Below are 27,235 nucleotides of genomic sequence, written 5' to 3'. Positions count from 1 at the left end.
GAAACTGATAGAGATTTAACGTCTACATTTGCTTATCTCATCTCTGGCTACATTTGCTTGTCTCATCTCTGACACATTTCTTATTGTGACACATCCCATTGAAAGAAGAACTGCAAGTCTCTTCAGGAATTGTGTAATTCTGCAGAGATTAGAGAGTATGAATGCGTATGAAGTAGAATGTTTCTTTCAAGAGGACTCTGAGTCCTCAGGCAGTCTAGGAGATAATCAATGATATTTCTGGTGAAGAAAATGACTATGAAAGAAAGTCATTCAGATTTCTGTCTGCACATGGTCAATTAAACTCATAGTTTATTTTTGCTCTCTTCAAAATCTTGTTAGAAAAAGGAAGAATGTTATAAGCCCACAAGGACAGGAAGAGTAGCACTGACATTTTGGAAGCTAGAATGCCAAAGAAAGTTTGTTGCTTACTTCACAGATTAGAGACAGCTGAAATCTAAGCAGCTTCTTTGCATCAGCCTCCTCAAGAGGCAACCCAGGGGGATGATACAAAGGAAAGAAGCTCCATAATTATAGGTACCAGGTAACTCTGAATGTGGGGTGAAGGTAGGACTAAAAATAGATTGTTTGACATATATCATAAGAGGTAACTAGAATCCTAGATCACCCTCCCATCCCCTTTCTACCTGAGAAGATGACTAGAGGCCAGATTCCCTGCAGAGACCAAACTAGGAAAATTGGGTACTAGGGATGCCAGCTACAGCTGAGGTGGGTATGAGACTGTACTGAAGACACTCTACATACTGGGATGCTCACTTTTCTGTAAGCTCCTAGAATATTGGTCACTAGACTTAAACTCTCCAGGCAGGAGATTGAATGACTCTTCTCTGAATAAACTGATTAGCCAAAGAGAAAAGCTATAAACATAGAAAGAAGTCCCACAGTGAAACTGCATATCCAGATCAACCCACCATGAAATTCACAGCCAGCAAGCTCCACTCATAATCACACAATCAATCCAATCACACTTTTCAGTGCTTCCCCTAAAATATAAGCGAGGAATCAAGGACAATAAGACGTTTGAGAAAAGCCTCTAAACAAAGTTTTTCTAATCTCAACACGACTGATATTTGGGTCTAAATAATCCTTGTTGTGCTGTGCATTGTAAGATATTTAGCAGCATCCCTGGCCTCTACCTACTGGATCCCGGTAGTGCAAATTCCCAGTTGTGACAGACAACCAAATACATCTCCAAACATTGCCCTCGGGACTAAAATCTCTTCCTATTAAGAACCACTGTTCAAACAGGAAGAGAGAGATAGAGATAGAGATAGAGATAGAGATAGAGATAGAGATAGAGATAGAGCTGAGAGAGAAAAAGAAATAATGAAAAAGGAAGAAAAACAATAAAGAAAAAAGGAAATAAGAAAAAAGACTGTGAAGGAAATAAGAAGAAAATGAACAAAAATACTATCTTCAGAGTGATAAAAGAAGATATTGTATTCATAAAACAAGACAAGGTGGTGCCGGGCATGGTGGTTCATGCCTGTAATCCCAGCATTCTGGGAGGCCAAGACAGGAAGATCACTTGAACACAGGAGTTCGAGACCAGCCTGAACAACATGGAGAAACGCCATCTCTGCAAAAAATACAAAAATTAGCCATAGATGTTGGCGTATACTTGTAGCCAGGTACTTGGGAGGCTGAGACAGAAGGATAACCTGAGCCTAGGAAGGTCAAAGTTGCAGTAAACCATGATCGTGCCACTGGACTCCAGGCTGGGTAACAGAGTGAGACCCTGTCTGAAAGAAAGAAAGAAAGAAAGAAAGAAAGAAAGAAAGAAAGAAAGAGAGAGAGAGAGAGAGAGAGAAAAGGAAGGAAGGAAGGAAGGAAGGAAGGAAGGAAGGAAAGAAAGAAAGAAAGAAAGAAAGAAAGAAAGAAAGAAAGAAAGAAAGAAAGAAAGAAAGAAAGAAAGAAAGAAAGAAAACAGGAGGTAATAGAAAAGAAACATTCAGGAATAAAAAATCCTCTCAGAAATTAAATACATGTCAATGGAAAGAAAAATAAATAAATAAAAGTGTTGAAAGATAATGTTGCAGAAATTTCCCAGAAAAATAGAGCCAAAAAGTCAAAGAGATAGAAAATTGTAGAGAAAGAAAACAGGAATTTGAGCATCATTTTGGAAGACTCAAGGTCCAACTAGTAGATATCCTTCAAATAATAGGAGGAAACAGTGAGATAGATATAGGGGACGAAAGTTTCAAATAAGCTGTTTGGTATGGTTTCCTGTGTCCCAACCTAAATATCATCTTGAGTCATAATAAACAGCACATGTGAAGGACAGGGCAAGGTGGAGATAGTTGCATCATGGGGCTGCTTTCTCCCATACTGTTCTCATGGTAGTGAATACATCTCAAAAGATCTGATGGTTTTATAAACGGGAGTTCCCCTGCACAAGTTCTCTTTTGCCTTCCACTATGTGAGACGTGCCTATGCTTCTCCTTTGCCTTTTGCCGTGATTGTGAGGCCTCCCCAGCCATGCTGAACTGTGAGTCCATTAAACCTCTTTCCTTTGTAAATTACCCAGTTGGGTATGTCTTTGTTAGCAGCACGAGAATGAACTAGTACACTCTCTTCAAGAAAAAATGTCCACAATGGAAGGATATGAATTTCTAGATTGAAAGGATTTATAAGGAATCAAATACATGAAGCTCAGAGCAGTTGAGACAAACAGGAACTTTAGGAAACAACCCTAAAAGTTTCCAGGAGAATATATAGTTTACATAAAACAGTCAGAATTTAGAATGACATGAGGCTTCTAGAAGCTAGAAAGCAATGGAGTGATGCCATCAAAACACTGAATCAATTTCCACAAACCAAGCTATCATGCAAGTGTGAAGGTGCAATAAAGACTTTCTGCCCACTTCTTTTTATAGTTTTTGACTCTAAGCTTGAATTGCCTCTTAGACGCGGCTGGAAAGAATGACTCCCACATCCGCTGTAGCCTTCATCTGTCCATGTTTTCTGTTGAGGCCATATCAGTTCTAGTTTCTCTGTTAATCTTCTTTCTGCATTCCAGAAGTGACTTGGATTTTCTAGACGGCTGTTGATACCCTTTATTGGGTTCCAGGGCTATTATATATATATATATATTTCCTTTGATGACTTTCTGTGTAATTTCCAAGAGATTTCTGGGGATTGGATGGGCAATAAATATATGTGCTTCCTCTACCATTTTAAACAGAAACTCATAGACAGCAGATTTTGCCCTTCCCCTGTATTTACACATACTGAGTTGCTGATTAATTAAGGCTCTCAAACTTCTATTATATTATCTCTTCTCCAAACTATTCTCTTTCTCCCTGTGCATTTGCATTTTTGAAACAAATAGTGACTGGGCATGGTGGCTCATGCTTGTAATCCTAGCACTTTCAGAGGCTGAGGCAGGAGGATCACTTGAGCCCAGGAGTTGTCTAGCCTGGGCAACATAGTGAGACCCCATCTTTACAAATAAAATACAAAAAAATTAGCCAGGTGTGGTGGTACACACCTGTAGTACCAACTACCTTGGAGGGGCTGAGGTGGGAGAATCCATTGAACCTAGGAGGTTGAGGCTTCAGTGAGCTGTGATCACACCACTAGACTCCAGCCTGGGTGACAGAGTGAGGCCCTGTCTCAAAAAAAATTAAATATAGGACTTTACATACATGTCTATTACATTTTCTTTATTTTTCAGTCAGTCACTTAGTGGAGAGTGAAGAAACTCAACTTAAGCTTGTTTGAGAAAGAGAAAAATCTGTTGCTGCATGCATCTGAAAAGTCCAGGGGATATGAGCATCAGGTATGGTTTGATCCAGGTGCTCAAATAATAACATTAAACTCACTTCCCATCCTTCTTCTTCTCTTTCAGCATTTCAACTCTTCTTTTCTCCTGATTGCCTTCATTATCAGGGAAAGATTATCCACATGGTAGCTTCTGGCTCTCATGCCTGTCTGAGACCATCCTGTTACTCCCAGTAATGCTAGGAGTGGCTGCTTCTCAGAACACTGATGTGCTCCTGAGATAATTGCCTTTCTGGAAATCACATTATAGCTTATTCAGAAGCACTTTTAATAGAGATCTTTGGAATGACCCTGGGTAGAACTTTATCAAAACCTGGAGCATAGCAGCAATACCTGGAGATTCTATCAAAAACAGCAAGGCCAGCACAGTGGGTAAGAATGGACTGTGGACAGGAACAGAGGAGGAATCTCAGTCAAATGAATTGCTGGGGGAAGGAAAATTATATGCTTTGAGCACTTCTTTTTTTGATGGGCATTTCATACACAGAGGCAGTTAAAAGTATGTGCTCTGCAATCATAGCCCTGCTAGGGATATATCAGGCCCTTGATCTTGAGTGCTTCTTAAACTTTAAAGTGCTGAGAATGAAGGGAGGATCTTGTTAAAGGGCAGATTCTGTTTCAGTAGGTCAGGGGGGCGCTTGAGACTCTGCATCTCTAACCAGCTCCCGGGGCATGCAGATGCAGATGCTGCAGTGCATATAACATGCTTTGAGTACCAAAGACTTAACTTTTCTGGGCTTTAGTTGCCTCACATGTAAAATGTGGATATCAGTGCCTTCATCATAAGATCATAGAGAGAATTAAATAAGAATGTAAAGAACTTGGCCAGGTGCAGTGGCTCAAGCCTATAATCCCAGCACTTTGGGAGGCCAAGGCAGGCGGATCACCTGAAGTTGGGAGTTCACGACCAGCCTGACCAACATGGTAAAACCCCGTCTCTACTAAAAATATAAAAGTAGCTAGGTGTGGTGGTGCATGCCTGTAATCCCAGGTACTTGGGGAGGCTGAGGCAGAAGAATCACTTGAACCTGGGAGGCACAGGTTGCGGTGAGCTGAGATCATGCCATTGCATTCCAGCCTGGCCAACAAGAGTGAAACTCCATCTCAAAAAAAAAAAAAAAAAAAAAAAAAAAGAGTGTAAAGGACTTACAAGAGCTCTTGACACAGTATAAGCACTCCATAAATGCTATTATTTCTGAAGAATGGTAACAATGAAGGTGCCATCATGAAGACCGAGGGTATGAATGCCAGGTGCTCCATGTGGGGCCTGATGCATAAAGAGCTTTGGGTGAGGACTCCCTATGTACATAGCACGTGATGCTGTTTCTCATTCAATCCCTCCTAACTCTATGAGACAGATACTATCATCCTTTACATTTAATAGATGTGCAAACCAAAGCGTAGGTTAAAAAAACTTGTCCAAAATCATAAGTTTACCAAGCAGCAGAGCTGGGGTTTAAACCTAGGTCCCGTGGCAGTAAAACTTGTGAATGTAGTCATTAACTGGCCCTCCAATAATAATTGTTACTGTTATTATCTTATTAAGTCTTCTTGACAAAGGTAGATTTTCATGCCCATTTTACAGGAGAGGAAACTGAGTTGTAGGGACTTTAGTAACTTGTCTAAAGTCACATACACAATCCCCATCCCTTTCTCATATGTAAGAGTGACAGGGAGGTGGTGACATCTTTTGAGGTGGGCTGAGGGTGGCACATGGGCCAGAATTTGGGTTCTACCCTCCCTGTTATAGACCTGTGTTTTTCATGAAGGCCCCTGACAACAGCTGAACAGGCATCCATTGTCCTCCTCTCTCCACCGGGATGGTTGAGAGAAGCCCTCCTTTCTTCACTGAGGAAGAAACTTTGTGCCAAGTCACTTGCACGTCTACGCTACCTACCCCCCACCTGAACTCAGCAGGGCAACACAAAGAAAGCATGAAGAACTTTGCTGTGCTGCTTTTGGAAAATCTGCTAACCCCTAGCACAACCAATCCATCTTAAGAATGAAACAGCAGTGATTTAGCAGTGAAACAGCAGTGACGGAAAAGAGTTGTACAATTCCAGGGTACTCAAAAGTGATGGAAGAAGGCTATTGAGGATGATGTAAGTGTTAGGTTAGTTTCTCCAGGACTTAGACTCTGAGAGGGAGATGTACATGCAGGAGGTTTACTGGGGTGACTTTAGAGTCCTCACCTGTTAGGGATAAAGGCAGAGTTGAACTGAAATACCGGGCCTCAGCCTATCCCACGGGGATATCTCTGGAGCTGGAATGGCCCACGGGAAGGCCTTCCTTGACTAGTCACTGGATGCAGGCTGTCCCTGAGGAGGGTGAGACCTTGGCGGGGAGCAGCTCGCCAGTTGAGAGCAAGGCCTGGCCACTCAGCAGCCAGTCATAACCAGCCAACCCTCCCAGCATCGGGGGCTATGAGTGTTTCCACTCTGAAATGGGGAGCTGGGACTACAGCATCCACCACAGCACATCAGATGGACTATCAAGGTGTTGAACTTGGCAGCTTTGTAGGGAAACTATAAATCTTGTTTTAAGAATAAAATACCCTACTGGCAAATCCAAAGACTGTTTGGGGAACAGTAATGATTTTCCTAATGATGGCAACTAGTCAAGAAGGCCCCATAGTCCTGTCCAACCCTAAAAGTTTTCTAACTCAATTATTGGTTGAGAATGGAAAATAACAGAAAAGAATCAAGGAGGTATTGTGAATGAATTCTTTAGCACAGTGTTTCATCCATTTCCGCCTATTTTGGATTTCCTATTTCCAACCTATACCAAATGTGCTTGCGTACACATACACATGACTAACCTTAAATATGGCTTCCTTTTAGAGACATAAAAAGCTCATGAATCAACTCCAATAACATTTCCCCAGACTTTCTTTGAAAGGTGCAGATGAATGAGCTTGACAGAAAACTTTTTGCTTGAAATTTTCCCTTTCTCAGATTGCATAAATTTAAGGGGAAAGCCTGCCAAATGTTCAATGACGCTCAGCATGGTGGCTTCTGGCAGGGACACGCTGTACCAGCAGCTAAATGAATGTTTCCCTGAATCACTGACTTATCTTCCTTTATCACCTGCTCTGTTCCCCCCTTTTCTGCACTGAGGCTTTGTAAATGACGTGGGCAGGGGAAGAAAAAAAAAACTTCAGAACCACAACAAGACACTGCATATTGATGTTGGATATTGAGAATTCATCTGGTATTAATAGATAAGATTGCAGTGAGGAGCATGAAGCTATCGAAAGCTATCTTCAAGTCTAAAGTGGACAAGATCAGTCAAGCCCCAACGCTACAGAGTATCTGGACATTTTGGGCTATAGCTTTGTGTTAGGAAACTTCTTGTTTGTGTTAGGATTTACCAGATGAATTGGGTCATATAATTCCCTTTTTGAAACCCTTAAAATGAATCTCAAACCGCCTAGCCTGGCCTATTAATAATAGGTTCTACTGAGCCTGCCCCCCGGCCACCTGCCTTCCAACCTCATCCTAAACCGTGCTCACCCTCACTCCCTGTACCTCAGCCATACCAACAAAATCCCTCAGGCTCCTCCAACACGACAAGACAAGGCCTTTCCAGAGTCGCGGCCTTCAGCCCTGCTGCCTGGAACGCTTTTCTTGCAGCATTTCCATGGCCAGCCTCCAGGTCGGCTTAAATGTTACCTCTTTAGAGAGGCCTTCCCCGACTGTGATCCTCCACTTTTATTCTCTATTCTCATAGTGTACTTTTGGTTTCCTTCACTGTATTCTCCTATGAGCATTTGTGGCCATTATTTGCTTATTTCTTATCTCTTTTCCATGCTAGACTCCTCTCCCTGAAATGCCAGGGACAAAAGCTACCTTGTTCATCACTGAAAACCCAGTGTCAGGCACACAGTTTATTTGTTATTTGAATGAACAGTGTTTCACCCAGAGCCTAAGTCCTGTGCTCTCTCATTTAAAAAGGAACACTTATTTACAGATTTGTAAATGAAGGCTTTGAATATATGGAAATATCTCACAGACATGAGATGGGAGACTTATGTTTTTAGTATGAGGACATTCTAAACCCCCGTCACAACTAAAGGTTCCTTCTTCTCCATTCTAAGGGAGAACAGCTTTTATTTTAGTCGAGGTATAACTTACTGTGGTATATGGCACACATTTTAACTGAATTTTACATGTGTATACATCCATATGGAGATCAGGATCGAGATGTAGAATATTTATGGCACCTCAGAAGGCTTCCACATGAGAGGGCTCCTCTCAGGCAGTACCATCTCAAAGGTAGCCACTGTACTGTGACAGCTCCCCCACCAGGTTACCGAAGGGTGTAAGTCTGTTGCCTGAACTCTGAGGGCCAGGCAGTGAGCCAAGACCCTGGTGCCGAGCTGAGGAGCAGGTGTCCCTGAGAACCCAAACATCCCGGAGAGTATCTGAGGACCTACCAAGAAAAACAGTTGCATTTTTCAAACATGTAGGCAAAGAGCCAGAAAATTAGCTTAAAAGCAGTTTATATATAGGAGGCGGGGCAGATCTCTAGAGCTATCCTGCTGCCATCCTGGAGTACCCTGTATGTAAGTCCTAATAAACTCATCTACTCCTCACGCTGGACTTGTCTGAGTCATTCTTTGAACTCTTAGTGCTTTCTTAGTTTGGGGGTTGGGGTGGGGCACCTTACAGTCCTAAGTTGTTTTCATAACAGCCACTATTATTTTTATTTATATAGGCCAGTTTTGACTTTCTCAGCTTGCTAAAAGGAGTCATACATTATGTATTCTTTCACGTCTAGTTTTTCTTTTTTGCTCAAAATACGATTTTGAGATCCATCATGTTCCTATGTACCACTGGTTTATGTGTCTTATTGCTTTGTAACATTCCTTTGTGTGAGGATAGCACAGTTTATTCTATAGTTGAAGGACTTTGGGGTTGTATCCAGTTAATGGCTATGACGAACAACTTTGCTGGGGACATTATTGTACAAGTATTTTGATAGATGTGAGCACTCATATCTGCTAGGTGCATGCCTTGGGGTGGAACTGCTCCCAGAGAGGCCTGTTAGCTTTAGCAGATACTACCAAATAGTGCAGTGAAGTGGCAGTACCAGTCGACACTCCACCAGTGGCGCATGACAGTTCCCCTTCTTTCATATCCTTACCAGAACTTTATATTTCCCAGACTTAATTTTAGTCATTCTGATAGCTCTGTGTAGTATCTCTGAGATTATCTTTTGCTTTTGTCTGATAAGCAATGAAGTTGAGCATCTTTTGAATGTTAATGGGTCATCTGGGTATTTTGTGTATGTCTGTGTGTACGTGAATTGCCTGTATGTGTGAAATGCCTTTGAAATTATTTTGATGATTCAAGAAATGGATTGTCTATGTTTTCCTTATTTGTGGTTTTTTTTTTTTTTTTTTTTTGAGACAGAGTCTTACTCTGTCGCCCAGGCTGGAGTGCAGTGGTGTGTTCTCGGCTCACTGCAAGCTCCGCCTCCCGGGTTCACGCCATTCTCCTGCCTCAGCCTCCCAAGTAGCTGGGACTACAGGCGCCCGCCACCACGCCCGGCTAATTTTTTGCATTTTTAGTAGAGACGGGGTTTCACCGTGTTAGCCAGGATAGTCTCGATCTCCTGACCTCATGATCCACCTGCCTCGGCCTCCCAAAGTGCTGGGATTATAGGCGTGCGCCATTTGTAGTTTTTTTAAAAAACATTTTGGATATAATTTATTTGACAACTACATGTGTCTCAAATATCCTTTTCCAGTCTGATGCTGTCCCTTTTCATTCTCCTAATACCCATCTGATGAACAGAAGCTCTTCATTTTAATGAAATCTAATGTATTCATCATTTAGATTATGATAGTGCTTTTTCCCTGAATAATAATTTTTTGCCGACTTAGGTCTCTTACAGTGTTTTTAGCAAGAGAATAGAGTGGGAAGACATTAAAAGAGGTTCTTAGTACACTTGAAATGGCTTTTAGCACCAAGATGTTGAAACACGGCAATAAAACAGGGACCTCTCCCAGTTCCTCTTATCAGAGGCCAACACAGCCCTCCAGGCCCTGCTCAAGGCCCCCTTCCCCCAAGAGATGGCTGCCAACCAGCTTCCCCCACTTTCAGGAAGAACCTAGGTATATGGGTTAACCCCATATGTTGGGGACGTCTTAGAAAAACTCTAGGTTGAAACGCACTCCTCCACAATTAACCCTCAAGAAAACCCAACTCAGGTCGACAACACAGAAATTACACCACGTGGACAAAGAGTCATTCACCAGATATATTTGAAGTCTAAGCTCTTTGAGCTATACACGTGCACAAATGATTCAGTTGGTTAAAATCTTCCCCTCCCCCTTCATTGTTAAACTTTTCAAACTTAAAATAGTGCTAAAGAGGTTTGCATAATGTGTGTCATGGAAATGCTGAGGCGATTCTAGCTTTCACAGTGCTAGGAGGTTCCCTTGCAACACTTCAAAGAGTCTTTCCATTTCATACCGTTCTCCTAGGAAAAGCCCCTCTTTTCCCCCGCCCCAAACCCAACCCAGTGAAAGAATTACTTGATCTGCGACAGGTTAACACTGACACAGAGCAGTAAGTTTTGCTAAGACTAACTCCAGAGGCCATATACTTCATTGTGTTTCTTTTATGACTACACAGAATGGTCATTTCAACTTTTACTAAGTGGTTAAAAATGTCGGATATGTCTTTTAAAAAAACATTTAAAAATCATTTTCAAACATTTTCTCTCACCTAGATTTCTTTAGAACCTGCATTCTGGAAATTCAGGGTAGCTTAAAAAGTCAAATGACCCCACAGATGACTGAGAAGAGTCAGCTTCGAAAGGCTGGCTGCTGCAGTGCTCCGCATCTGAATAGCTGAGTCTACTATTTCTTCCACTAGAGGACACCATTTCTCCACTACTAAGTCTGTAGTCATTAATCATCAATGAAAAACCAAAAACCTCCACAGCAAAGGAAAGTCAAAGCATATGCTTACTGTACACTCCTCAGATTTTATTTTTAAAAGGAGTTTTCATTTTCCTTATGGAAACTCAGGATTTTACAAGCAATGCTCTCCTCAGTTTCACCTGTACTGTGTCCAGTACTATATTGCTATATTCACAGTAAAACGGACTTTAATTTCTGAGTGATCAGTCTATGTTTTAAGTTTCTGATGAAACTAACATACACCTTAGTCAAAAACCACAACAATCCCTCAATCTGTTTGCTGTGTTGTTGTTCTTGTTTTTCTGAGGCTTGGGTAATGAAAGTACTTCCCCCACTCCATTGTAATCTGCATTTGCATCTAAAGTAATTCATTAATGTACAGGAGTAGATGAGGCCTGGCACATATAGCAGAAGGTAATGGTTCTATAGGTGTATCTTCTGTAATGCACTTTGGGCTAGAGAAATAGAAAAATCACACGTAACAAAAACAAATAACTTTTTTGAGCACACGGGCATTGCGTGAGTAGGACCGGCATACATGTATCTATCATCCTTCCCCATTTTAACATGCTCAGCTGCTGCTGCATTCTGGAGATTTAGCTTCATCCCAATAATCTACAACGGACACTTGCATCTTTATTTAAAAACAAGTGGTCTTGATAGCAAAGATGTTAGCTAATCATGTATATATTAGCATTAGATGTTTTGTGTCCTTTCAAAATTCAGCATGATCCTTACTAGAGCGTAATATTATCAGAGTATCTGTATTAGTATATGAAGGCATTCATAAGCAATGCACATTATGTTTTGAAGCAGCTAATGGTTGAACAATCACTAAATAAAAAACATCCAGATTTTAAAAGCACAGCTGAAACATTTGTACAAATATACAAAGAGAGAAAACAATCATTCAGACACCATGAAACTTTTGTAATAAATAGGTTTGTCTGAAATCGGTCTCTATCACCCTGGACAAGCCTCCCCAACGAGGCTGGGAAAGTTCTACAGGGGAGTGGTGTTTGAAATCTATTGAGGAATATCTTTGGGGCCAAGCTCAATTTTGCCTCCAGGAATTTCAACAGAGCTATGGTGTATTGACTCACAATAGTGAATATACCCAGACTTGTTGAGTTGGAATATGCTGATCATTTTCCTAATCTAGATAGGACATGGCTGGATGCTGACAATCTGTGAGTTATAGGATATCCTCAAATCATGAAAATAAATGCTGGTGATCATGCATGTCCTGGGAATGTCGGGATGCAGAGGACTGAGTGAGACCAGACAGGGATATCTCATGCAGTCAAAGTCAAGTTTACATATGGTCCTATTTAAGTGGCCAGGAAAGAACAATGCACACACGTCAGGACTGGGACTGAAACAGCTCACAAACAACACAGGTGCTATTTGTTACTGATGTCTCTGGCTTGGATCAACATGAGAGAACAAAGATATAGGCTGTGCTGATTGTTTAATAAGAAAATACTACTTTTTTCCCTAGAACCTTCTAAATAATGGGTTATACTTAATGGGTATGATATGATCAGGAGACATATCACCTTTTCCTAGCCCTTTTGTCCGAGAGGCTTGATAACAAGGAAGGAATCTCAAACAACCAAACACCCAGGAATTTAAAGGCAATTTTTTTTTTTTTTTTTGACAAACAACAGGGGGAAAAAGCATGATAAAGAGGAGACGGCTATTATCGTCGAGGCGGAGCAGGCAGCTCAGTTGGACACGGAGGGTGGCAGGCCAGGACGCCGAGTTTGGATGATTTTTGGCTTTGGGGAAGTCTTTGGGTCCTCTTCTTCCTCTATGTCACTGTCGCACACGTGGACGACGACACTTGGGGTGGACTCAGTCCCTGCATGGAGCTCATACTTCTCTCCTGAAAAGCAAGGAAAATGGAAGTGAGAAAGAGGGAGGGATTTCAAAAGAGCTCCTGGAGCAAGGTCTGCTTAGGAAATGAGAGGAGCATTTTCCAGGGTCTCAGGAAGCCTGCGATCTTATGCAGGAATGGCACAGGGTGTTGGCAAGTGGAAGATCAATTTCCTTATATCTTGGCTCTGCAACTTATCAACTGTGCAACCCCAAACAAGCCACTCAATACCTCTTAGCCTTCACATCCTTTGCCGTAAATTTCAACATGGTAATACCTCCACTCTGTAGGATGGTGGCGAGGACTGGATGGGCTTGGCAGTTAGTCATATTAGTTTCTCTTCTATTTTCCAACCTTGCTGCTAATTGTTGAGTAATCTTGAGCCAATCACTTCACTTCTTTATCTTTTGAATATGGTAGTCTCTGAGTTCCCCTCCAGCTGTACACTTCTTACAGTCAGAGTTGCTCCAGGATGGAATAAGGCAGGGTCATCACATGCCCAGGATTCAGTGGTTACTAAGTAACTGGGTTAGATGACCATCAAGGCCCTTTCTAGTTCCAAGTGTCTACATTCTTGACTGGCTCATATTACAGTCAAATTGCTGTTAGCTGACTGGCTTTCTGTCTTTTTGTTGCTTCAGTAGATGTTTCTTGAGCATCTCTCATGGTCTATTGCTACTCATAAAGGCTACAAGGCAGAATAAAAAGTATTTGTGCCTTTCACAAGTGCACAGTCCAGTGGAGACACGTGGAGACAGAACATATCACAGTATAAAATGGTGAGTACTACGGTGGCAATGTATGTTACGGACTATGGCATCAAATGGTAAGGAAAGGCTTCCTAGTGGACTGGCAGCTGATTTGGGTCTAAAAGACAAACAGAAGACCTCCAGGTGATAGGGTAAGAGGAGGTGGCATTCTCAACCTCCATGCTTGTAACTTTTCAACTTCATTGTTGACATACTCATCTTAATCCTCTCCAGACATCCCATCCTTCACTTCCCATCTTTCGTGGATCAGAAGAAAAGTCTTCCAAAAACAATGACTCCAAGACATCCTCCTGGTTAGTGGCTCTCTAGATCTCACAAGATCAAGTATAAATATTTCAGTCTAGCACAGAAGACCCTGCGTAATCTCTCACCAATCTTTTCCAATACTACCTGCGTCGATTCCTTCTGTGTTTTGGTCAAACTGGTTTACCTGTTGGCCCCTAATCATGACAGCTAAATTCTTAGGGCCACCAAACTAGCTACTTTTACTTGGCATAGCCTCACTTCTCTTCCAGAGTTCCCTAAATCCTGCCCTTCTTCCAGGATCAAAGCCAGACCCCATGCAGCCCAGGAATCTGCTATTCTCAGTCTTACAAGTGCCTCTACTGGGTGGCTGGAGCAAGTATTGTCAGTTCCAGTGACAGGACATATCTTGGTAAGCCTTAATGGTGCAAATGGAAAACTTTCACAAGGTACAGTTTTAAATTCTGGATGCTGATGTTAGGGAATGAGGAGCACCGATAATGCAATAAATATCAAAGCTCTTCTAAGTGATGCTGGGAAGGATGTAGACATTCAGAGACAGCCATTGTTATTGGTTGAATCAAGTGCCCTCAAAAGATGTTGAGGTCCTAACTATCCTCCAGTAGTTGTGAAAGTAACTTTATCTGGAAATAAGGTCTTTGCAGATGATCAAATTAAGATGAGGGCATTAGGGTGGGCTCTACTTCAATATGACTAGCACCCTTATAGAAAAAGGAAGGTTGGACATTGACATACACCCAGGGAGAATGCCATGTGAATACTGAGGTTATGCAGCCATAAGCCAAGGAACTACCCGAAGCTAGGAGAGGCCAGGAACAGATCCCTCCCTGACACCTTCAGAGATAACATGGTCCTGTGTACACTTTAACCTGAACTTCTAAATTTCAGAACGGTGAGTCAATAAATTTTTGTCATAAAATCCACTCAGTTTGTGGCACTTTTTTTTTTTTTTTTTTTTTTCTCGCTCTGTTGCCCAGGCTGGAGTACAGTGGCATAATCTCAGCTCACTGCAACCTCCACCTCCCAGGTTCAAGCAATTCTCATGCCTCGGCCTCCCTAGTAGCTGGGATTACAGGCGTGCATCACCACGCCTGGCTAATTTTTGTATTTTTAGTAGAGACAGAGTTTCACCATGTTGGTCAGGCTGGTCTTGAATTCCTGATCTCAGGTGATCTGCCCACCTTGGCCTCCCAAAGTGCTGGGATTACAGGTGTGAGCCACTGCACCTGGAAGTCTGTGGCACTTAGTTATGGCAACTCTAGCAAACGAACACAGCCATACCCTGCTGAGAGCGTGCTCATTCAGTTAAGAGTCAGAGAAGTCTCTACTGGGCAACTCTTGCCCTCGACATCCTGCTATACAGAGAAAGGCTTTCCTGGGTGAGGGCAGCACATATTTCACAGAAAGTGTTACAGCTCCAGCATTTCCCTGGATATTGATAGTACAGAAAAATAGAACCAGCCACAGCCATTGAAGTATGGCTGATATGACTCCGTATTTAAAGTCTAGAAGTGGTGAAATCATAGGTAGGGAGAACTACATCAAAACGCATTGAATCTCTGATACAAGCGAGCTGATGTGGCCCAGTCTGATACAGGAGAAGACAGTGACAGGAGCAGAGATACAGGGGAGAGACAGGAAGGAGATGCCTGCCTGACCATTCATGCTATTCTTTGCCATCCTGCCTTGTGGAGCAAGAATTGATAGTTGGCATTAACCCAGTCACACTGTAATCCATGAGGAAGTTGCATACCATACATAAGTGGTGTAGTGCTGTATGTATCGATGCTAAGTAAGGTTCACTTAATTGTGTGGGTTCTGTTCTCCCTAAAATATTTTGGCATTTTTATCCACGTCCCCAGGTAAACAGATCATCTGCAGACATTGCTAAGGAGAGAAACCTACATCAAACCAGCTTTATCTGAGGGTTGTATCAAAGGCTCTGGGTCAGAGTGGGCAGCTGTGGTTGGGGGTGTCTCTGAGCAGTGGTTCTTAAACATCTGACAATTAACTGGGAGTGCTTGTTAAAAAAAGAGTTTAGGCCAGGCGTGGTGTCTCATGCCTGTAATGCCAGCACTTTGGGAGGCCAAGGTGGGCAGATCACTTGAGGTCAGAAGTTCAAGACCAGCCTGGTGAACATGCTAAAACCCCACCACTACTAAAAATACAAAAATTAGCTGGGCATGCTGGTGCATGCCTATAGTCCCAGCTACTGGGGAGGCTGAGGCATGAGAATCACTTAAACCCAGTAAGTGGTGGTTGCAGTGAGCTGAGGTCATGGCACTGCACTTCAGCCTGGGCCACAGAGCAAGACTCTGTCTCAAAAAAAAAAAAAAAAAAAAAAAGAAAAAAAAAAAAAAAAAAAAAAAGAAAAGAAAGGAGCTAAGGAATCCTGGATAGTTTCTCTGGTGCTCTCAGCCACCAGCTCCCATTCATCTTTGGTGTTCTCGTTGTTCAGGAAAGAACATCAAGTCACTTAAAGTTCCTCAGTGAACAATGATTGAGTTGATTGCATCCAGGGTTTCTCAAATTTTGTCTTTCCTTCAGGAAGTCCTTGCAATTCTAAATGAAAGACACCATCCAAAGAGAGACAGAGAAAGAAATGTTTGCTGAGTCATCAAATATGGTGGTGATTCTTGTTTTTGTGTATAGGATTTCTTTAAGTTCTTATATTTGCAGCGGAAGCCCCTTTTGAAGAAACACTGGTGGCTACTATAGTTTCATTCATTGCTCTGTGGATGGGGAGTGCATTGATGAAGGGGGAATGGCCTCTGTTATCCTCAGATGAGGAGTAGAAAGGAGCCTGCCACAGAGACGCAGGACCTGGGGTGGAGGTGAGGGCAAGGCTCAGGCCAGAGAATTCAGAGAACTCAGACACCCTTCTTCTTTTCTTCATCTGTTAGCAAGAAGCTGGCCATTTTAAAGAAATCGTAATAAATCTAACAAAGCTAGGCCTTTGATTAAACCTTTTGTTCTCCCTGCCCTGGACAATGAACATTCCTTTAAAGAAATCTTTTTTTTTCTTCTTCTTCTTTTTTGAGACAGTGTTTTGTACTTGTTGCCCAGGTTGGAGAGTGCAATGGCGTGATCTTGGCTCACCACAACCTCTGCCTCCTGGGTTCAAATGATTCTTCTGCCTCAGCCTCCCAAGTAGCTGAGATTACAGGCACCCACCATCATACCCGGCTAATGTTTTGTATTTTTAGCAGAGATGGGGGTTTCACCATGTTGGCCAGGCTGGTCTCGAACTCTTGACCTCAGGTAATACACCCGCCTCAGCCTCCCAAAGCACTGAGATTACAGGCATGAGCCACTGGCCTGAAGACACCTCTATTGCAATGTATTTACCACTTCAGAAGTGGTTGCTTTCCTCTCAGAATAGGTGTGTTGGGGGCACACTGAGGATGGGAGGGCAAGCAGGGAGGCCGCTCTGTGTGCAGGGTGCAAAGCAACTTCCACGTCAACTTAATACCATCAGATTGCTCAGTAGTAGAGATATTTTATTGCTGTGATCCCATTAACTCTGACATTGCACTGTTCTATTCTTGGAAACTTTCTTACTATCGAAATCCAGCAAAGCTTAGCAGCTGCTGAGAGCTCACAAAATAAAAAGAAATGGCTTTGGTCTTGCTGGATTGAATTTTTCTTTTTTTGGCCTCTTTTTCCCTTTGGGCTTCAACTAATTCCTCCACCACAAGGGCTGACGTCAATGCTGTCACCAGGCACAGGGACTAACTGGGCTTGTTCGGGGACAGACAGCTGTCAAGCCTTACCCACACAGGGTGGGAGGTCCTGTCATGGTGCAGCGAGAACAGACCAATGGAACCAGCATTTCTCTAATAAGACAAGCAGAGCATTGACCCATCACATGCTCACTCCTCTGCGAGTATTGAAACTGTCCTCCTTTGGTGTGTGAAAAGGATGCCAGGATCAAAAGTCACCAACAAGTGCATTGGTCGGGGTTTTCTACCTATCCCATGAAACAAATTTTCAGCCAAGTAAATGAAAAACTTTTTAGCACATGGTTAACAGTTAAATTCTCATTCAGGCCTTTGGAACTGACTGAGGTTTGGCCATTGCTTAAAATAGATGCCAAAGTTCTGTCTCCTCTTTTCCCAAGTGGCTGGAGACATGTTTGTGACAATGTCCCAATTCCTCTATGTCTGCAGGAAGGAGTGAGGGTGCCCATGGGCTGTTCCCCATTCTCAGGAGGGAGGAGGGTGAGTCCCTGTGCTGACCAGGGGCTGGGAAACTTGGTGACATGATACAACCTCATATGGTACAATTGCAGAGAAATGTGTTGGTGCTGGCAGCCCAAGTGCCACTGAGTTTCTCTCTCATGCCACCTTTGGCTTATGGGTCATGACTTGGCCACCTCTTAAATTCTTTCTAAAATAATCAGTATGATTATGCAAAGTTTATAAAAATCAGCAAAATTCAGACATGGTAAGGGTAGAGAGATGAAGCAGAGGGACATGTCTATGTGTTACAGCAGAGTTTGAGATTCATTGTTTAGATTCCTAATAAGAAAAACTCTGTGACGGAGGGAAGGAGAAATACTCCTAAAAGTTTAGTGCCTGTTGGACAAAGCCCTTGTATGTGTACTGCCAAGCAATAGATAGAATCCCAGAACTAGTGAGGCTTTCAAAATACAGCCACATCTAACAGGCAAGGCCAAGCTTTGCTCTGCTCAGCACCTGCTGCTCTTCTTCCCAGGACATTCTTTCTCTTGGTCATCATGAGCCCCAGTTCCTACCCTGTGAGCTACATATCCAGGCCTGATCTCACACCTGCATCCTGACTTACTGACATCTCACTGTAAGTTAATTACTCTTTTCCAGACTCACATGTCTAAAGTAGAATTATTTTCTCTGCCAATCTAGGTTCCCTTCCCAGCTATCACACTTCTTAGAAGTGCCGTCATTCTTCCAGCCTTCTAGGTGCAAATCCTTAGAGTCAGTCATCCCTGAATTTTCTTTCTCTTTCATCATGTAATCAGTCACCAAGCACTATTGAACATTGCTTGGCAACCCTTCTCTGCATGCTCCTTCCCCACACACCCCTTGTTATAACCCTATCCATGACTAACCCTCACACTCAAAATACTCTTTGCTGGTTTCCCCACGACAGGAACTAACTTCCGTGCCAGAATAACCCACCTAAGACAACAGTTGGAGAGTTCACCTTTTCACATATGAGTAATGTGACTCTGAGAAAGTTATGTAACATTTCTGAACCTCAGTTTTCCTCATCAATGAGAACAACACTCATATCACTGGGATACTATGAAACAGACGTATGTGTCAAATACTTGATAAAGCCCTCTCCCAAGATGCATGCTATGATTATTTAGGGTAATATTATTTTGGCCACTGTTGCCCCCAAGTAATTCCTGGTTTCCGGTATGATTAACTAGTCTGATTGCATCACACAATAGTCAAAGAATTAAGCAGCTGAACAATTGCAAAGAGCTTTTCCTCAGTGGAGACACCATTGCAAAGGGCAGTAAGGGGTGAATGATAACAGGCTGCATCCCACGGTAGTGGGTATCACATAATCTGGTCTTCAAAATGAACCTATCCCTTTTCCTCCAACCACCACTTCCCCTTTCTCTGTCATCACTGGCAATTTTTTCTCCTTTTTTTCCTCTCTTCCTAACCTTTACTATACATCTATTTTCATGAGACAGAAAATCTTACGTTGCCGTTTTAACATCCGCTTTTCTTTTTTTTTTTTTTTTTGAGATAGTCAGAAACACTCATTTATAATACTTAATTATATCACCTTTTGTATTATTCATTAGTTATTTCCTCTAGCAATGTGTTATATTCCAAACCACGGAAGTCAAGACTTAACGTTTTGTGATTGCTGCAGCTTAAGGTACATGTTAGTGTTCAATGAATATGTGATTGATTTATGAAGAGCATCAAGCTTGGCCATTACTAACATACTTGTGTGATGTCTGGTATGTACTTACACATGAATATTCTTCCTATAGTTTAACTTGTGTAAGTTTTAGCTTTTCAACTAAGTGGAAAACCATTTAAAGGCAAGCATCTATCCTCTTATCAGCATTCTATCAGTGCTAGCACACAGTAGGTGTCATAGAAACTCACTACATTCCCTAAACATAGTAACAATTGTTTATGGAGCACTTACAAATGCCAGGCACAGGAAAGCCTGTAACTACTTGGCATGAAATAGATCTTTAATTATAACAGCTCTGTCATGTGGGTTTCATAATGCCTAGTTATACAACAGGAAGTTGAGATCACACAGGTAGTAAATGCCAGAGCCAGGATTTGAACTCAGGTTTTCCTGACTTCAAAGAATGTGCTCATAGTCCCTCTCTGTCCCTAACTCTCATACTTCCCACTGTTTTCATATTCTACAAGCGACTCTACGGACAGGGAGCCTACTTTTATCTTTCACTTTTAATACATTTTCATCGCAACTCATATTTTTCATGAATATTTGTTCTCTAGCTAACGATGGATTATGTATTCCTTCTGAACCTTGCCTTGTTTTGTTTTGGCCATTGATAGTTATTCTAGACATGGTCTCTTTGACAATGAATCTTCTCAAAAGACAACACAATAAATTATGAAAAGACTATAAATTATAAACTGAGTTAATTTGCATCTCTTAGGGAAGGAAGCTTTGGACTCTGAAAGAAGATCCTCTACATTTTTCTCATTTTAAAACTGTATTATCTCTCATATTTCAGGTGAATTCTCAACAGGAAAGTTATTTGTGGTAGCAGGTTGTGTTTTCCAAAGACGGTCATAATGTCTCCCACCCCACATACTCTCCTGGAACCTTGACAATGTTCCATCAAGGAGTGTTCCCTCTGTGTTGTCTCCCTTCAATCCTGGGCAGGCTTTAATGACTGTCTTGACAAATATAGTACAGGTTGCATATCCCTAATCCAAAAATATCCAAAATCCAAAACACTTCTTCTGGCCCCAAGCATTTTGGATAAGGGATCCTCAACCTATGTGGTGGAAGTAAGCAGTGTGACTTCTGAATTAGGTAACAAATATGCCATGCACTTCTACTTTGCTCTTGCAGAATGCTCATGCTGGAAACCCTACGTCCAAGTTGTAAGGAAGCCCAAGCAGCCCATGAAGAGGCCCACGTTAAGAAGAACCAGGGCCCTGACTCAGAGTCTAAGTGAACTCTCAGCTAACAGCACCATTTTGCCAACCATGTGAGTGAATCATCTTCACTTGCCAGCCCCTAGTTGTGCTGCCCCAGAAACACTGCATGGGACAGATGACCCTTCCTCCTGAGCCTGGCCTAAATGGCAGATTTGTGAACAAAATAAATGACTGTTGTCTTAGGCCCTACATTTTTGGGATAGTTTGTTATGTAGCAGTTTGTTATTTAGTTGATAAATGGACATGGGCCATGCAAACTCTCTTTGTTCTTGTCTTCCCCTAGTTTTCTAAAGGGAAGAAAAAAAGTGTGTATGTGTTTGGGAAGGGATAGAGGAGTGAGCAAAGCTTGGAGGCAGGAGTTGCTTCTCTATATGTCTCACCTCTCTTCCACTCTTCTTTCTGCACCCACCACTGACCCCTCACTAGGCGCTCTATGCCTCTATGCCTCTGACAAGTCTTTGTCACATTCGAGAAAGTATAATTAGTATGGTTCTCACATAAGAGTGTTAAACCCCTAATGGTGTCTGGAAATGGATTTTTTTTTGTCATATGGTGTGGGTGGATGTTGGCATTTAGTAGGTGAGACCCAAGGATGCTAAATGTACTGCAATGTGTAGGACTGTCAACTCCAAAATATCATAGCTTTCACATTGAGCAGCACTGAGCTAAGAGCTTAACACATGCACTTAACATTTTTTTTTTTTTTTTTTTTTTTTAATTGAGACAGGGACTCACTTTGCTCTGTTGCCTGGGCTGGAGTCCAGGGGCAGGATCACAGCTCATTGCAATTTTGACCTCTTGGGCTCAAGTGATCCTCCCACCTCTGTTTCCTGAGTAGCTGGCCCCACAGGTGTGCACCACCACACCCAGATAATCTTATTTTTTATTTTTTGTAGAGACAGGGGCCTCACTACATTGCCTAGGCTGGTCTCAAACTCCTAGGCTCAACTGATCCTCCTGCCTCAGCCTCCCAAAGTGCTGGGATTTATAGGGGTGAGCCACCACACTCAGTGACACATTTTAATAGAAAGCTTTGAAAATCAAGTGATAATACATAGGTAACATACACTGAGCCTTTCCTATGTATGATACTGGCTATACAGTTTTATATGGATTATCTCATTTGATGCTTGCCACGAACTGATTTTACTATTGAAGAAGCAGAGGCACAGAGAAGTTAAGAAACTTGCTCAAGGTCACAGAGCTAATAACATGTGGAGCCTAGATTCAAACTCACATCCTATGTTTTAGTTGTTATCCTGAGGCAAGAGAAAAGCCTCTCTTCATGTTGGATCTCCATTTACAGCTATAAAATAAAAGGAGATACTCTGGGTGCAGAGAGACTTATTGGAAACATAAAAATCATAGCTGTTCGGTAGCTGCCTATTCACAAGCTCAATCTGGAAGCATGAAAGAACTTATTTTCTAAGTGGAAGTGGAAAGAGGATTTGGGATTAAAAGACAGATTCCAGGGAATTCAGTCCTTTGTAAACTTTTTTCTCTCTGATTCTTTTGTGTTTCCATGAGCTCCTATTGAATTTTGGTGGATCCCAGAGAAAAGTGGTGAACTCCAATCCAGGTCTACTGGGTGACCAGTGTAACCTCCTTACTACTTCCTAGATTTAGGCATGCATAAGGGTAGGATGCTGCAGGTGACATCAGGGCTGCAAACTGACATTCTACCTCAGTAGGCCTCGTATGGGTGCATTTTAAGAAAATATTGATGAAATAATTAGGGTTCTCTTTCCTTTCCTCCCCCTCTTCAGTTCTGATCCATATCAAAGTAGGAAATAAGAAGGGGTCCTTGGTAAGATGGGGAAGGAAGAGGATGAGAGTGAGCGAGAGAGAAAGAGAAAGAAGAGAAAGAGCATACTCGTAGTTTTGGTATAAGGGGAGCTATATATATTTCAGTGTAAGAACATTTGCTTATCTTCTGGAGGTTTCTCTCTAATACTAGATGGGGGATGGGGGAATTTATCTTCATTCCCTCCTGAGACATTTAGGACCCAAAGTACTTTATGGGATCAACTGATTGACTGAGGACCTGAATTAATGGTTGAGAAAAAGAAGCAGGACCCCAGAGGGAAGGTATAGGCAAGGTAACTAAGGGAAACACAGAGGGGAAAGAGGTGGGAAGATAAAGAGGGAGAAAGACCAGAGAAAATGGGCTCGTCCACATGGGGTGAGAGGAAAGTGGCGGAGATGAAGCAAAGGGGAGCTGCCTGGGAGAGCCCTCTGTGGGCTGGGTCCTCTCTGGGAATGGACCATCCTGTTCTCCCTTGCCCCATGTCAGGGGCCCAGCCCCCGCCACAACTGTCAGGACACGCACACACACACACACACACACACACACCTATAAGAAAAAATGCAAGGGTAAACACTACAATGATTCTTCCTTAAAGTACTTTTTTTATGGGCAATAGGATTTGTTATTCATATTTTCCCAGTTTTTGGTCGTATGTCTTTTCTGTTTTTCTACAGTTTACCTGTTTACCTGTAAAATTAGAAAAGGAAGTATTCTAATATTGCTACTCCATAGTGATGGAAGATAAATTAATGGAAAATATGCTGGAAGAAAAGCCTCTTAAAAAACCTTTTTTTTTTCTTCTTTTTTTCCAGGTACAATTCTTTAAAAGGAAATGGGAAAATTTGAACATGTGCTCCTGGATCCCAATCTGAGTCCCTTAGGTGGGGTATGACACAGATAGACTATGCTAACAGGAACACTGGACACTCGCAGTTTTACTTGCCTATTGTTTCTGTGATCAGAGAATATAGCAATTGCTGAACGAGAATTGAGGCCTTATATAATGTTCATACCCACATGCACCAAAAATATAGGTGTTCATCTATATTTTAAAAACTGAATTTTTTTCTACCTCTGAATCAGAACCTGGAATGGAAAATGTTTCTTTAGCATAGGTTACATTAGTTAATGGAATATCTTTTTCCATTGGGGGAAACACCATATCAAGCAGTAACACCAGCAAAGTTGTCCTACTATGTCATGTTTTGATACAGAAGAATTTGGAAAAAAATCTAAATATAGCAGACAAATGCAACTTGAAACTCAAGCACCATTTTAAAAACCCTTCTCTGCAGTTAACTAAAATTGATCTTCCTAACAAGAGCTAAAAATAGCAGGAGGAAAAAAAAGAAGAGACAATGACTTTTCATATCGCTCCCTGCAGGCATTTTCAGTGACAATGAACATGACCTTCCAGAGTCATCTTAGCAGAATAAAGGCCGGCATTTGGCTTCCCACCTCTGATTTCCCATCCAGTTAGTGCTGCGTGCATCTCTATTTTACCATTTTCTGCTGATTGGTGGAGATAAGCTATTTTGCTAGGCTGGGTTTTTATTTTTTTCCTATTTTGTCTTACATCAAAGAAGAACCTGGCACCATACTGCTTCTGGAGTCAGGAACAACAGATATTTTAAAATAAATATTCAACTCATAATTCTCCTCAAGGTCAGAGCCCATCTTATTCTGTCTAGGTCACTGTTAAACTGATGGGTTTCTACACATTCATCGAAGGACTAATAGAAACACACAAGGATTCTGTGTTACAGAGACAATAACTGCCCCTTAAACAGAGCAGAGGAAGGCAAATTTGGATCTGCACGTCCTGCTGGACATGAGAAAAAAGCATGAAATGTACCGTAAAGAATTGATGCAGTAGTGTGTTTTAGTGGGTGCCAAAAAGTAGAGAAATAAAATGTGAGGGAACGAGAGGCATAAGTTGTTTTGTATTCTTAAATTTCTCCTTTACAGCAATCTTAAATTTCTTCTAGAGAAAAATGTTTCACTTCCCAGGGCAAGGGTGCTGGCTCAATCAATCCTTTACTCTCCTTGCCAGTGGCAGAGGACATATTTTAATTTAGCAGCTGTGCGCCTTGGACAAGTTACTTAACCACTCTGTGCCTCACATTCCCCAGCTGTATAATTGAGGACAATAATAATACCTGTTACTGTCTGTGAACATTAAATAATATTGTAAGGTATTTAGAATAGTGCCTGGCGCATAGTAAGTAATTTATCTTCATCCCCACATAATTTTAAGTCATTATTTTTATTTATTTATTTTCTAATGTATACTATCTATATTACTTACTTTCTGGATCAAAGATAGAATGGTCATGGGGACAACGATTAAGGATATTTAAAATTATGCCTCTCATAATTTTCAGAATAAACTTGCTCTCAGTATAATAAACAGAACTGAGAGACACTTCTTGAATATAACGTGGCCCTTGTCTCCTGTCATAACATCTTAAATATTTCAAAGGATTTCAATAGGCACCCACAGGTTTGGGTCTGATCATGGTTCCATTACAATTGCACTGCTTTCTTTATGTTTGTTTCTAGGACCACTCTAGAAGTTTTCAGGAATTGGACTTGTCCCTCTCTGAAAGAATGTCACCAGTATTCCTCCTTAAAGAACTAGAGACTGTTTTGCCCCTTGCTTGTCTGAGATGTGGCCTGGATCCCTACTGTTTCATTTGTTCTCCATGAAAGGATCCTACTAAATTGTGCCATTGACTCTGGGGGCAGCCAGTCAGTTGACTTAGCCTGAGTCCCATCTCACTCTAGATCCCTGCTCCATAATGTTCTTTCTTTAGACTGACTTTTTCCCAACAGCTTTAAATGTCTACATACCTTCTCAATCACTCTGCTCTACCAGTTAAACACTGTTCATCATTCCTCTAATGCAAAACTCCATTCCTTTGATCATTTGAGTTACTTTTCTCTGCTCTCATTCTAATTTGTTTTTATACTTCTGGAACTGAGGTAGTCATCCTTTAACATGAAATTAGTTATAATTTGTTACTGAAATGATTTTGCCAAAGGATTAAAAATAAATTTTAGTAAATCACGTTTTTTTTTTAATGAAAATGCTAGAAGTCCTCTAATTATAGAAAACATGAATTTAATGCTTCTGGACTGAGTCTGGCTAAAGCTATAAGAAAGCAACAATTTGTCAGTAAAGAAACTATCTCTAGGCAGGCTAACAGCTCTGCTCTATTCATTCATTCATTCATGCATTAATTCCTCCAATATTTATTGAGCACCGATTAAGTGCCAGGTACTTTCAGGTGCTGAGAATACCAAAATGAATGAAACATGCATTCTTTCCCTCAATAAGAAGAGAAGACAGTAAGTTGAACAATAGAAAATTGCCATAAGGAAAAATGAATATTTGTGCAAAGTGACAGGAGGAGACTGAAGGAGCAACCCCTTGCCTTGGCACCTGGTTGAGAAGGGGGCAGAGACACGATGAGGGGGAGGATGCCATGGGGAAAAGTCAGGGTGTGACCCTGCTCCCTTATTGTTGCAGTTGAAACAACCTTTAATTTAACCTCTGATATTTTCAACTCAGTTGTTGGACACAAATCATGCATGTGTGGGGCTGAGGAAGCTTCAGGGACCTAGAAAAGGGATAAATGGATAACTAAATAAAGACAACCAGTCCCAAATTGCTGGCAGGGAATAGAGAGAAACATATCCTAGAAAATACATCCAGATTGCAGCTGTTCCGTGGACACAGTATCAGTCATCCTTAAAAATCAGGAAATTCTCAATATTTGCTCTTGTACCGAATGCACAAGTCTCCATTTGCACATTTACCAGACACTAGGTTACGTTTTCTAGAAGTTTAGATTGGTGTTTGTTAGAAATAATTCTTGAGGCCTGGTGTGGTGGCTTACGTCTGAAATCCCAGCACTTTGGGAGGCTGAGGTGGGTGGATCACGAGGTCAGAAGTTTGAGACCAGCCTGGTCAACATGGTGAAACCCCGTCTCTACTAAAAAAATACAAAAATTAGCCAGGCGTGGTGGCACGCGCCTGTAGTCCCAGCTACTCAGGAGGCTGACACAGGAGAATCACTTGAACCTGGGAGGTGGAGGTTGCAGCGAACCGATATCACGCCACTGCACTCCAGCCTGGGTGACAGAGTGAGACTCTGTCTCAAATAATAATAATAACTATAATTATTGATTCAGGGTTAGAATAAATGTTTGCCAGAGTTGGAGCAGAGCAGGCCTGAAGTCAGCCAAGCCAACCAGTATCCTTAATAGAAGGCCAGCTGGCAGAGTGGTGAAGTTTACTCTCTGGAGTCAGAAGTGCCAGGGTTCGAAATTTGACGATGTCACCAACCAGCTGTGTCACCTTGGGAAAGTTCATGCTTCTTTCTACAGCCTAGTTTCCTAATCCATAAAATGGGGATAATAATAGGTCCTATCTCTGTGCTTATCACAAAGCAGGGCTCTTCAAAAATGGTAGATGGTACATTTATTGTGATAAAAGAAGGTGGGTGCTATAGATTAGCCGTACAATTAAGGTAAAAGGTCTGCATTTTTAACAGTGTTGATAAGTTATTTACAACTTCGAGCCCCCCACCCCCTACTGCCAACTGCTTTTTTTTTTTT

General features: G+C 41.8%; 1 protein-coding gene across 3 annotated transcripts in view; it reads right to left on the bottom strand.

Annotated features, from left to right (window-relative positions):
* Positions 1 to 10,045: 10,045 nt before the first annotated feature.
* RCAN2 (regulator of calcineurin 2) overlaps positions 10,046 to 27,235 on the bottom strand; it is a 259,448-nt gene continuing 242,258 nt past the window's right edge. For all 3 annotated transcript variants that reach the window (XM_023212960.2, XM_023212959.2, XM_023212961.2), the window contains one exon: positions 10,046 to 12,620. In XM_023212960.2, coding sequence (XP_023068728.1) covers positions 12,460 to 12,620 — 161 coding nt within the window. In that variant the 3' untranslated portion in view covers positions 10,046 to 12,459. The remainder of the gene's footprint in view (positions 12,621 to 27,235) is intronic.

This window comes from Piliocolobus tephrosceles, chromosome 5 (assembly GCF_002776525.5).
Source record: "Piliocolobus tephrosceles isolate RC106 chromosome 5, ASM277652v3, whole genome shotgun sequence".
Classification (NCBI taxonomy): Eukaryota; Metazoa; Chordata; class Mammalia; order Primates; family Cercopithecidae; genus Piliocolobus; species Piliocolobus tephrosceles.
The sequence above is the reverse complement of the archived record's forward strand: the minus strand, read 5'-3'. Positions and strand labels throughout refer to the sequence as shown.